We start from the raw sequence: 12,818 nt of genomic DNA, 5'->3' as shown, positions 1-12,818 counted from the left end.
GGTAGTTGAAGCATGAATTTCAGCTGAGATACCACAACATGGATAGCTGCAGCAGTTGTAAAACCGCTGATTAATGATTGTGATAGATAAATAACTATGAATCCAAACTGGAGAATTCCCAAAAGCAGCTGAAATGCAAAATGACCACACGTCAGTGAGATTCATTCATGCTTTTAAGCAATCTCTGCAACAAAGACAATCATATTTAATGGAAACAAAGATTTTCACCTAACCCCATACATCCAGGGATTAAGGAACATACTGTCAGCAGACTTGCAATAAAAGTTGAGAGTTAGCAACAGGGGGCATAAGACTAGTAACAGCAGTTGCTAGAGCAGTTAAAACCTATTCCTTTTATTTTATAGCTAAAATAAACCTCCTTAGTCTTAGGGTTTTCAGTACCCATATTTTCATATGACACCAGTGTTTCATGAAGCACAAACATATTAATACGTTATGAAGGAAGGAACTGTAGGAATTCTATATTAGGAAGTAAGGACAAATTAGTTTGTTTTTTTTTTTTTTTTTAAGGCAAATCCAAATATTTTACTATGATGAGACAGAGCTTTTATTCCCCTTGGTGCGTCTGCACCATTCACATTACTCTCACAACTACTGGCTGGCAGATTGTTTTTTGCTGTAGGTGGGGTGCAGCTGTGTTGGCTGTAGGCTCACATCTGGGTAAAAGCAGGGATTTAACAGCATGGATCAGTGCCTGGTCACTGCAGAGGGGCAGATGTCTCTTAATCAATGAGCCAGGGTTGGTTATGTGGGAAGAGAATTACTTTGGTGAGTACACCAGCAGAAACCAGAGGAAGGTCAGTCCGCTATCCATCTATTCATATTCAAGCATATAGAAGTGTGTGGGCGGACACGCATGTTTACCAACCTGAAAAACCCCAGAAAGAACGGTTACAGATGCAGCCACCATCACCCTCTCTTCATTTATTGCTGAGATATTTGTGGAAGTGCCATTTCCAGCACCATCATCTGGGACCAGCCTGACGACGACTCCTCCCACCATCAGGCTCAGGACAGGGAAGGGACCTGAGCAGCACAAGGCGTTCATTAGAGACCTGAAGGGGCAGCACGTACTTCTTCACCAGCGAGGAGGGCGGTTGGCGTGCCTCAACTTACCCACCGAGATGTGTCTGGATGTGCCAAAGATAAAATAGACCAGGACAGGGAAAAACGCCGCATAGAGTCCATAACCGGGGGGGACGTTCACCAGCAAAGCAAAGGCGAGACCTGTGAGGACAGAGTGCGGGGAAGGCGAGGTGTGAGCTGCTGGCTGGAGCCAGCAGGTCCTTTGGCCCCAGCCCGGCAGGCCGTGCCAGAGCACACGTGTGCCAGAAGTACCTTGCAAGACAGCCACCAGCCCTGTGTTGATGCCCGAGATGATGTCACTCAGGATCCACTCCCTGAAGCGGTATGCTGGCAGCCACGAGAGGATGGGAAACAAACCCAAGGCCATTTTTTTAACCCTTTGCGGGGAGCAGCTGTAAAGACACAAGAGGACAGAGCTGTCGGTGAACAGGTTGGCTGAGTCGCAGACTGTCCTCAGAGAGGAAATGATGGGGAAGGATTCAGGTTCAGGCTGCCAGAGGTCAAAATCTCACCTAGACATAGCCCTGATCAACCTTCTCTGCCAGCTGTGCTTCAAGGAGGACCCAGTGGCCTCCAGAGATCCCTTCCAACCAGAATTTTAATAGAACCATATAATAGTTTGTGTTGGAAGGGACTTTTAAAGGCCATCTAGTCCAACCCCCCTGCAATAAGCAGCGACATATTTAACTAGATCAGGTTGCTCAGAGCCCTGTCCAACCTGACCTTGAATGTTTCCAGGAATAGGTCATCTACCACCTCTCCGGGCAACCTGTTCCAGTGTTTCACCACTCTCATCATGAAAAATATCTTACTTATGTCTAGTCTGAATCTACCTTCTTTTAGTTTAAAACCATTACCCCTTGTCCTATCACAACAAGCCCTACTAAAAAGTTTGTTTGCATCTTTCTTTAAGCCCCCTTTAAGTATTGAAGGGCCACAATAAGGTATCCCTGAAGTCTATGCTGCCAAATTCCCAGGAAAAGAAAAGCTGCCTGGGATACAACTGTTGGTAGACTTTTAATGGTCACAGAAGCTAAAATTCTTTAGAAAAGTCTGACATCGCATTTGGTTAATGAGTTTTCATTTGATTTGTTGGAATCTGAGATGGAAGTTGTCATGCTGAGAACGTTAGTTCAGGCTGTTTCTTAGATACATATTTTTAAAAAAATAAATAATCTCCTTACCGAAAATATACTTTCAGATGATCCCAAAAGGTCTTATGGCATCTGTGCAATTTCTCATGCTCTTCATTGAACAAATTCTCTGAGTACACAGGTCTAGCTACAACATAGTGGTTGCCCACAGGCTCAACCATTTCTCCTGAAATGTCAGGTGAGGATGGCAACTTGTGTGTGCTTCTCTCTGGCCTCAGTCACTTAAAAACCTGAAATGAAGAACAGGGTTAGCTCCTTATGTACTGTGGTACATGTAGATGTAGCATAGATGAGTGAACTCCAAACTGGGCGTTACCACCTTTGAAGATCAAAAGCGAGATGGTTGAGACACCCACTTCACTTTGCCAAGGTGATCTCTTGCCCTCCTCCTCCTCCCACTGCAGGGCAGTGTTTCACTGGAGCATGAAGTATTTCTTTCTAAAGATGCAGCCAAAAAGAGGACAAGATGTATTTTGAGTTAATTTATCTCCAAGTCAGCTGTCTACAACCAAAAACTGCCTCCCTCAAGGGAGACTAATTTCTTAAAAGATAAAGAAGGGAATCCTAAGCGGTTTCTCTTCATGGCACCCCCAGGAGGGCTGGGAGCTTGCTGAAACTCGCCGACACATGAAGAGAAAGGCAGAGCCAAGGCAGGGCTCAGCCATCCTCTCCTGGACTCAGAGACAGGACTGAATCTTTCAGCTTTGGTCTGTGTGACAAGGAGGCTAGGCTCAGTAGTAAAAAAGCACAGTATTGCTGCTAGTTAAGTTATTTGTAAGATTTATTTCCACAGGTTGTCTGGACTGCTTCTCCTTTGTTTCATACTCACAAACAGTTGCTGCAATGTCTGACCTAAATACTGGTTTTCTGCCCTGTCCCAACCCATATTTGCATGTTTGTGCTGAATAGAAACTGTCCTCAGTGACTCCAGAAATGACCGCTGAAGCCCACATTACACATGAGAAGATTTAAGATTCATTTCAGTCGATATCACTGGGTATTTTGCAGCAACTAATTGATGCCATCACTCTTCTGCCCACTGTTCTGTTGTGTTTCTTTATATGCCTCACACTCTTCCCACATTAAATTCACCTAAATAAAAGTACTATCTAAAAACATGTCCCTCTGCTGCAGCCACCATTAAATATTTAATACAATAATAGTCCTAGATAGGAGCCATGGAACTTACTCTTGGTAGCCACAGTTAGACTAGATGATCATTGTAGGACACTTCCAACTGGAACTAATCTATATTATTTTATTTTCTTTTGACTCAGAGATGAAAATGTACTTTAGGAAGCAGAAAGTCTTTAGTGACACTGATAATAGAGCATTTTTCTTCATTTTCTTTCCTCTAGTGCAAATGCTCCCTGGCACCTTGGTGTTTGCTGGTAGTCTCATGACAGATGCCCAACCAACACTAAGTTCCTCACTCAGGTCTATCACCTGAGTCACGCTGAAATAGCCTACAACCATTGTTAATTCATATTTGTGTATACCCAATATTTGGAGATATCATAGGACAGATTTTAAAATGGCACAAAGCAATTTGCATAGTTATGAGCAGATGGAAAGCTTTTTATCTGTGACAATTTTGGCATTAAAATGTGAATCCCATCCTGAAACTTTGCTACAGCTCAGGGCCCATTGTTGACCTATTTGAAGTGATTTTGTTTTCCTTTCTTCCTAGTTTATTCTGGGGAAATTCATGGATGTGTAGAAGTCCAGATAATGTCTGATGAACATCTTAGGTATGCTGGTTTTGTTGACATGTTATTTTTGCCACAAAGGATTCACTATTTTGGCAATGGGTTAAACATTTTTACTATCTGTTTTAACATAAAAATATTAGATCTGTAATATTTTCCAAAAACTGATGAGGAATTATTCTAACAGACTAATACCCAAAATCTAAGCTCATTCTAGACTCTGATCCAAAGTCAGTTAAAATCACACTCCAATCCTATATTTGTACATAACATCCCTGCCTCTGTTGGGATCAGAGCTCCAAACCCGTGGCTGGTGAAATTTCAACTAAAAATTTGTTAATTGAGTTATTTTTCTGATAAATCTCAGTGTTCTTAGATTTGCAGTAAAAAGTTTTATCTATTAAAGATTTTAGAATTGCCCCATTTCCTAGTGTGAGTATCAGTCTTATAGACTTCACATCGCAGAGAGGAATATTGCTGAAAGTCCTGTTGAATAGTTCTGTTCATTACATTGTAGGGCACAAGATGTACTATTTGTACCCTTTGAAATGTTCATAAGCCATAAAAATAAAAGAAGTGTGTGGGTTACTCTTTCATTTCAGATTTTCCCCAGTGTTGCAGCTGCTGTAGTTTTTGTGAATACTTTAGTTCTCACTCCTGCTCCTTGCCCAGCCTTTGTTCTTTCCCCAGGCCAAATTTAATGCCCTAATCTCAGAGAATGTACAATATGCCTCTTTATAACTCTTCAAATCTCCCTTGGTTTATTAGTGCTGGTCTTGAAGGTGTAAGTATTTTGCATGTAGTTTTTTCCCTCCTGATAGAAACCCCAATTTAGCGACTCTCCTCTGGGTTAGTTTTGGGTCACTGGTTTAGAGCTGCAGAAGGAGACCTGGAGCCTTGCCCCAAGGGTGTCATCAAGCTGAACCATGTGAGCATGAGTTTGATTTAAAGACTGTGGTGCCATGTGGCATTACTCAAGTTTAACCAAGACAACCCAAACACCTGAAGTGCAGTGTAAAGTGCCTTCAATCTGTTTCCTGGCAGGTAAATGAGACCACACAGTGTGGCACCTTGCTGCAGCTAGATGACCACTGCTACTAGTCACCTGCTAGTTGAGCTTTTCTTGTCTTGTTTCCTCTTCCACAGGCTCTGTCAGCAGCTATCAGCTACCATGACTTCAGCCAGTATTGCCTTCCTCTTGCCTACTCTCATTTTCTTCCCATATATGTTAGAAAGATAGGATGCCCTCTGCACAGGGAGGCTTTTTGGTTGCCGGCACCATTACTTATTTCAGATGTTTTAAAGAAAATGGAGGATATTGTGATGAGTGCCACCATAGTGAAGGACAACAGCCTCTGCAAATCCCCTAAAAGAGAGGTCCATACTCAGTAACCCATGCTGCTTTTCTGAAGTGCTCACATCATTAAGTCCTTGGACTATTTGGGGGACATGACTAATTAGCACAATTCTTCTGATGACTTCTATAACGTGTCCAGCCACACTCGGGGAACAGCAGCACAAACTAAGCTTACACTGCACAGCTATCGAGCGGTAACAACTTTCGCTCACTATTGACCAAGACTAGGTCTGAACTGAAACCCCAGAGATAACGTTCTGGTTCAGTTTTATTCCATTTAGCCTCCAATCCTGTTCTCATGGACAGCAATTAATAACATTACCAGTTCTCACACGTAAAAATGTCTAACTCCACAGCTAATCCCACTGTGAACCTTTGGTAATGCATATTTTGATGTGTATCATTTTGTTGAGGGGATTAACAATGGGATACTTTTCCCCCTTTATTAATTCAACCTAAATATCAGCTTAGAAAAACACAAAAATATGGTACCTTTGAATAATTAAATATTAACGTGCTTCATCCCAATTTTCAATCTGTGTATACAAAAACTCTGCTTCTCTGAAATATAAACATTTGAAAAACACAAATTCTACAAGGGAAACTTACATTTTACAAGAAATACAACACATGACTAGAAGCATTTAATTTACAAGCATTTCTTCACATATCCCATATCCAGACTAGCAAGTAAAAATTGTACCTGATAAGTCTTCCAGGAAGCTCTTCAGAATAAACCACACCAAGATTTTATGGAAAAGGATATCCTTGAAATTTTCAGAGGCAGTGCAGGTATCTTGTGCTGTTCTTTATTTCAGAACCTCCCTAAATACTGGCAGCACTTTAATAACTAACTTCAGTTAACTTTTACAATAAAAGGAAGATTTCACTGTGGCCTTGACCATTGAGCTTATCCTCAGGAGGGATGATAAGAGTAATTTCTTAAAGTTCTCTGTGATATTGCTTAACTTTGTTTGGTGAACTGTTTCTGATTGGTCTGCAGAGACTAGTATGGGAAAATAGAGATGAATAAGAAGTACTATCTCTTGCAGTCCTGTGCTGTGCATCTGCCAGGTTTCTGTTGAGCATGGTGGGAAGTGGTGACCAGAGCTCAGCTACGGTACCTTCATTTCTGAAAGAGCATGAGCCAGTGGTAGTCAGGGAGTCAGGGATGCTGGGCATGCCAGCTCTGAGCCAGGTCTGCCTCTGTGAACCTTTCTCCGAAGCACTTTTGAGGGACCTTAAATTGTCTTTCCAGAAGCAATTCCCGAAAGATCAGATCATTGACAAAAATAGGGTTTGCAGGGGTTTCCAAAAGCCAGCTGTGACTTCGTGGAGCTGACAGCTGTGGCATCCTGTGGAATGATAGTGGAAAGGTGAGACTGTGTGCAGCCAAGTGTCGGGGCACAAACGTGGTGTAGGCGGGTTGGACTGTCCTGCAGGATCCTGTTCCCCTCCACTGCCTATAGAGGAATTGAGGGAAATCATCCTTCTTTGGCCAAAGTGAGATTTCGTAAACATTTCCCTGAGATACCTAAAACCATCTAAGGAGATAGCTGAAATAATAGTATTTTGATGCCTCAGGCTGCAACTTCAGTTGCAGGTGCCTGTGTTCAGGTGTCCTGTGTTCAGGAGAGCAGTAAATCTTCAGTGCTGAGGTGTTGAGGACACCATAGCATCAAAGTTCCCTGATGAAAACTGTCCTTATGATCCTTTCCTTGGGTCATGTTTCCATGAACACCTAGAAACTCATCAGCTGTTGATACCCATGGTGTCAAAAAGGCCATGGGGTGCCAGGATCCTTAGGGCATTGCTCTGGGCTGGAAGACAGAACTTTCCTCAGTCTTTAGGTGTTTGAAATCACAGACCCTGCCCCTGAAGAAAGAGTTTTCTTCATCTGGTGAAAGGGCATGGTGTGAGGGAGGGTACCCTGTGTACTCCGTAGGGACAGAAACGTGCACAGGTCTAGGAGGAGAAGACGTAGGAGGAACCTAAGGTTCTACACTCAGATGGTTTGCCCATATTTCAGTCAATGATTAGACCAAGTGAGCAGGACCTCAATATCCATCCCCACAAGGTGAGAGCTCTACTAGACCATTCAATCGGGATTTATTTCTTGTGCTTTAGACCATGGCTCCAAGTTCCCTAAGAGTCTTTATGGACCTCAGGTCCTTTTGAAAGTTGGAGCTACACTTCTAACCAAGACCATAAGATCCCCTAGTCAATAAGGACCCCAGGTCACTTCCTAAACTCTTGAGGTTACCTTCGACATGACAGCAAACCCCTGTTTTTGGTAACTGCTGTTAGGCTTAATAAATTTGCTGCAGTTTGTAAAACTGAGACAGAAATTACTTCTACCATTAAAATAACAAACATTTAAAAATATGTAGAACAGCTCAAACCATAAAACAATTAAACAGCTTTGGGCCTCCCTCCTCAAAGTGCAGGCATGATGTAGTCATAGAAATGCTTTAAAACATCTTTGAAGTGTTGAATGTATTCTTAATTCTTTGTATTCAGGACACACCATGAGAAGCTGCAATGTAAAACAGTAGGACAGCTTCTTTAGGACTAGGTTTAAATGCAGAAGGGACCCTTGGCTCTAATGAAGTTAGCAGAGTCTTGTCTTTGGCTTCATCACATCTACCTGCAAGTGCTTTACTCTTGGATTATTTCCACTAACTCACTGAAGCAATAAGGTACTACATGGAGTGACTAAGGGAATAAACACTTTGGCCCTTCTGTCTGCAGCAGTAATGTTAAGCAGTAACATAAACAATTTTCTCCTGATGGTGCAGAAGAGGTTTTGTGCACAAAGGTCATACAGGGGGCAGGTTGCCTCTGTCCCACACTGCAGAAGTTCAGCTGTGCAAACACCTGATGTCTTTACACCAGGTGCTTAAGTTCCATCTAAACTCCATAACCAACTGGGAAAGTGAGGCCTTTTCTGCCAAGGCAGAGCAGAGAAGGAAATGAAAATTTCCCATTGCTCTATCTCTCAGGCAGCCCCAGAAATGCAGAGTTCAGTGTCTTAAATCAGTCACAGCCTGATTCTTTGCCAAGTCTCAAGTACCCTCAGATTCCTCTTATTTTCATGGGAGCTGAAAACTACCCACGGGTCTTGAAAGCCACTTGGTGAGCTGACCACTGAAGGGCTTCATGTGTGCTACCTCCCACCCTGGCCAGAGTGGGGAGGGAAGAACAAGTGACTGGAGGGAGATAAAGCAGTAACAAATTGTCTGAGCAGCTTACAACTGCAGAAAGAAGCTATTTTTCACAGAGAAAGAAGAAAACAGTTCTGCCAGAGATGCATTTTCCTTGTCTGGTGAAGAGCTCCACATCTTTAGTGTTAAATAAACACCGTATCGATACTGGGAGATTAGCTGGCTGAGAATGTGGATAACAGCATCAGCCCATGAGGATTTCTAGTGTTTCCCAATGTTTTCCTTCACCATGTGCTGTATAAAGCTTCTGTTCTCACGTGTAGCTTTCTGGCCATGTCCTATCTTCTGCTGTCCAGCTGGTCACCCTGCAGTCAGCTTCTGCCTGAAACCTTCAAGCAAAATATTGCTCACAATACCACCTGCTGTGATGCTTTTAGTGCAAAACACCCCAAAGCCAAGTTCTCCCAGCCCTTTCAGATATGACACTATGCTCTACTTGAGCAGCACAGTGAGTAAAAGAAATGTATTTTTCTTAGCCGTGTGATAGTCAATTTGGGCTTGCAGTGCTGGTGGGTACCAGTTCCTCACTCCTGTTTTGGAGAAGGGACAGGGACTGCAACCTCTGAATGGCATCCTCAGGAAGATTTGAAGCCTCCACTGGGGTCCTCCAAGAAAGAGAAGGAGAACTGGATGGCCCTAAGAGGTCTTCATGGAAAGCAGAAGTGTCACTTGTATTCACAGACTGAGGACACTGATGCCAGAAAGAAGAATAATGTCACTTCACTTCCAGTTTGTTACACTGTCTAGTAGCTTGTTTTTTTACAGCAAGTTTCTCTTTCTAGTACCCTGAAATACAAATCAAATCAGCTATGCTACTGGGTTAAATTCAGTGGTGATGCATAAAATGAGAGTGAGGAAGAGTAAGTTTAGTTAAAAAGCAAGTGTCTGGCAGCCAGTGTGAGATTGGAAAGGACAGTGAGGTTGGGCAGGAAGAGGAGGTCAGTTCCGTTAACAACGATATTTCTGGATTGCTTAGATACATCAAGACTTGCAGAAAAAGAGGGTCTGAATTTTGTTTAGTGACTCAGGAGGAGATGACACCCTGCTAGGGTACAAGCCATTGAAGGTTATCACTCCTCTGTATAGAGCATACAATAAGCAGGAGCACCCAGTGCTGTTACGGCAGTGTATCATGCAGAGGAGCTGGAAATTTCCAATAAAAGGGTTGGTCACATCCCTCTCACTTTTTATTCACACTTCTTTTATTACACTTATGTATTTTAATTCCCTTTTATTATGGACTAAAGAGTTATTGTGACCTGAAAGCTAGCAATCTTGTCCTGGATGATGGGTGTTTATATGATGGCATTACACCATAAAGAACACAAACACAAAATCCTGCATGTTGCCTTTCAGAGCAGGGAGAGGTTTGTCATCCTCCTCTGCCAGTATTAAAAATTGGGCTTCATTCTTCAAGACAAAAGTGTAAGATTTTAATCCAATGTTAATGTTATTTCCTCTCTTGTGGACTTTCCATATTTTGCTTAAAGCATGGGTATTTCCTTTGTTTTCTTTTAAAGCTGTCTGTCTCTCGATTTCATGAAGCAAATTTATTTCTTAAGAGATCTCTCACATCAGAGCCAACTAACTAGATTAGGCTTGTTGATTCAGCACTTAACTGTGCTTTTACACTGTGGCTGAACATAGCAACACATTATTTGAGACTCGACCAGGCTGGGAATCACAGCAATGGGAGGATGTACAATCACAGAGCCCTGCAGAAATTCTCCTGCTGGCAATGGGTGAGTCAGGGAATCTGCAGCGTCACAGCCCGATGTGCTCTGTCCTTTGTTACAGATACTGTTACATGCACATGGAGTTATGTTTAACACAGAGAGTAATGAGAGTTCAGATATCTGAAAATAAAGCAGAGGCGTGGATAGCCTTGCCTGTGCTGTGCTGGAGCAGGAGGCACAGCCTTGCCTCTCCACCCCGAGCTCCTTCCCGCCGGCTCCAAGGACACCTGCCCCAAGAGATGCTTGTGGGTCACCCATTTGCAAAGGGTTTTCAGCCATATGAGAGTGTAAAAACCTCCTATGTTCCCCCAGGCTAAAGGAGAGGCATTGCAGGGCACCCTGTCCATCTCAGACTTGCATACAACAGCTATGTGTATCCTCCTCTAGGTATGTACTGTCTCTAGGAAGCCATAGTGCTGGCTGCGTGTGGCTTTACACCACAGCCCTTTCCTGCTGAGATTGTGCAGGTCCATTGTGTGAAGAGCATGATAATGTGGTGCTGGCCCCAGGGGAAGCTTTGGTGTCCCCACTGGGTTTCCATAGAGGCCTTTCCCTCCTGGCAAGAGGGAGAAGATGGCAGAGGGAAGAGCAGTTTATTCCTCTCTCGGTGGGAGGTGGTCAACTGAAGCCCAAGAACTGTTGCATGTGTTGGGTGGGGCCTGACACTAGTGTCTGTGTCCAGCATTGTTGAGCCAGAAAAGGATCATTTTCCCACCCCACAGCACTGCTAGACCATTTGCCCATGACTCCAACCCCAGACCACGACTTCAGTTTGGTGTGTGCTTCCTAGAGGTTAGTCAAGATGATAATCCTTGAAGACCTCAACAATGGTCACCTGAATTTCAATTACTAAACCCAAAACATTTCTGCTAAATAGGAGAAAGTCAAACTGGCATGAAAGGAAAATCAAAACCAAACAATAATTCTAAATGGCCAAAACGCTGCCTGGCGAAATATGACAAGCAGCTTCTCTTAACAGGTGCCAGCACCGTATTTCCCAGGCAAGCTCTGGCCACAGTTCTCAACATCCTCTTTAAAGTCCAGCTGAGAAAAATTTTAGTTGCTTATCTATTTTGAGACATCCTTAAGGGTACTGTTAAAAATAACCTAAATAAATAATTACACAGCAAATATTTCTACGTAGCTGGGGGAACATTTGAATATATTCAAACATTAAGTCAGAGCCAGTTCCTTGTAATCATTTATGTTTGTGCTCTAGGTCTCCCTGTATGGTGTACCTTTGCAGATAGCAGTGCAATAAAATACTCCATTATCTCCAGATACTTTAGACTATGCCATTCCTTAAACTGTGTGAATTATGCCTGAGGTTTCCCTCAGGTAACAGATACATGGAAAAATGCATTTCCCAATATTTCAGCAGGCTCTTATCTGTTCTTGGGTTCCTATCAGTTTCAGCTTGTTTTGCAAGAATGTGCAAAATGAAATGATCTGGGGTTTTGCTCATGGAGCAACACTGTTGTGTTCATCTATCAGGGGGGTTGACCTACTGCAGGCTCCATGGCTCAACACGGCTGGGGTCTACGCTCCCCCACACCATCACCAAGTGTTTGTTCCAGAGCCATTCAGGTGTGTACAGCCCTGTTCTTTATAACAGTTTGAAATCACATCTGGATTTGGGAATTTTAACCTGAACTCACCTTTATTACCAGCCTGCTCCTCCCCTGGAATTGTACAAACCAAGTAATCATGGAATATGGAGTATTTTGTCTTTTGATCTTACGTCAGGATAGATTTAGATTATTTAAGGAGTCTCACTTTCCTGAATATTTTTGTAAGCGTTAAGAGAGGGACTTCCAGTTCCTGTATAGCAATGAATTGTCACTGAAGTCCTTTGAAATTTTTTTTATTTTTCCATTTACTCTTAAAATACTTAACTTTTTCCATTTGTGAGCTCATAAATATTTCCATACAAGTCTCCCAATTATACATTGCCATTTAGTAGAAAAGCCTGCTTTTCTCCCTTGTGTTACAGACATCCTTAGAAGTAAAGCAGTAGGTTCAAAGACCACATGCTGAAAATCAGTAGTTTAGATTAATTTCTTAGATTAGTGCTAGCAAACTTTCACTTATTTAAACTTTGCTTCTCTGTGTCATACAGAGACCACAAACTTTAAAAAATATTAAATTATATTAAACACTAAATAAAATATTAAATCTATTTAAAAATAACTCTTATCATAAATACAAGTAGGGCAAATAAGAGGTAAAATTCAAGAGCTGAGCTGAGTTAGTTGAAAGCAGAAATGAAACTTAATTTTGTTTATCCCTCTCAATCTACAAATGAGATCTTTCTCATGATGTTAAAAAGCCCCACAGAACCCTTTGTCACATTCACCTCCCTGAATATTTTTCCTATCTGCTTGTTTGCAGACTGACATAGGGAAAGGATAAAATATCTTTATGCAGATCAGCAGGTGGCCTGACCTGGCACGTTGTCTGCTTGGGAGACAGCAGAAGTAGGAAAGTGGTAATTGAGGACTAGGAGATAAACCCAGCTGTAGCACTCCTTA

The 12,818-nt window shown here is 42.4% G+C and overlaps 1 protein-coding gene across 1 annotated transcript in view; it reads right to left on the bottom strand.

The window, feature by feature from the left end:
* The window catches only part of SLC26A3 (solute carrier family 26 member 3), a 15,927-nt gene extending 13,505 nt beyond the window's left edge, over nucleotides 1-2,422 (bottom strand). Inside the window, exons 1-5 of the mRNA XM_042792631.1 lie at nucleotides 2,292-2,422; nucleotides 1,360-1,499; nucleotides 1,138-1,248; nucleotides 890-1,047; nucleotides 1-128 (exon numbers count right to left, since the gene is read on the bottom strand). The exon at nucleotides 1-128 is cut by the window's left edge and continues 37 nt beyond it. Of these exons, the coding sequence (XP_042648565.1) occupies nucleotides 1-128; nucleotides 890-1,047; nucleotides 1,138-1,248; nucleotides 1,360-1,499; nucleotides 2,292-2,422 (668 nt within the window). The remainder of the gene's footprint in view (nucleotides 129-889; nucleotides 1,048-1,137; nucleotides 1,249-1,359; nucleotides 1,500-2,291) is intronic.
* Between the last annotated feature and the right edge of the window lie 10,396 nt (nucleotides 2,423-12,818).

This window comes from Tyto alba, unplaced genomic scaffold, assembly GCF_018691265.1.
Source record: "Tyto alba isolate M040663 unplaced genomic scaffold, T.alba_DEE_v4.0 Super-Scaffold_2, whole genome shotgun sequence".
NCBI classification, from domain to species: Eukaryota; Metazoa; Chordata; class Aves; order Strigiformes; family Tytonidae; genus Tyto; species Tyto alba.
This window is presented reverse-complemented; position numbering and strand designations above follow the sequence as displayed.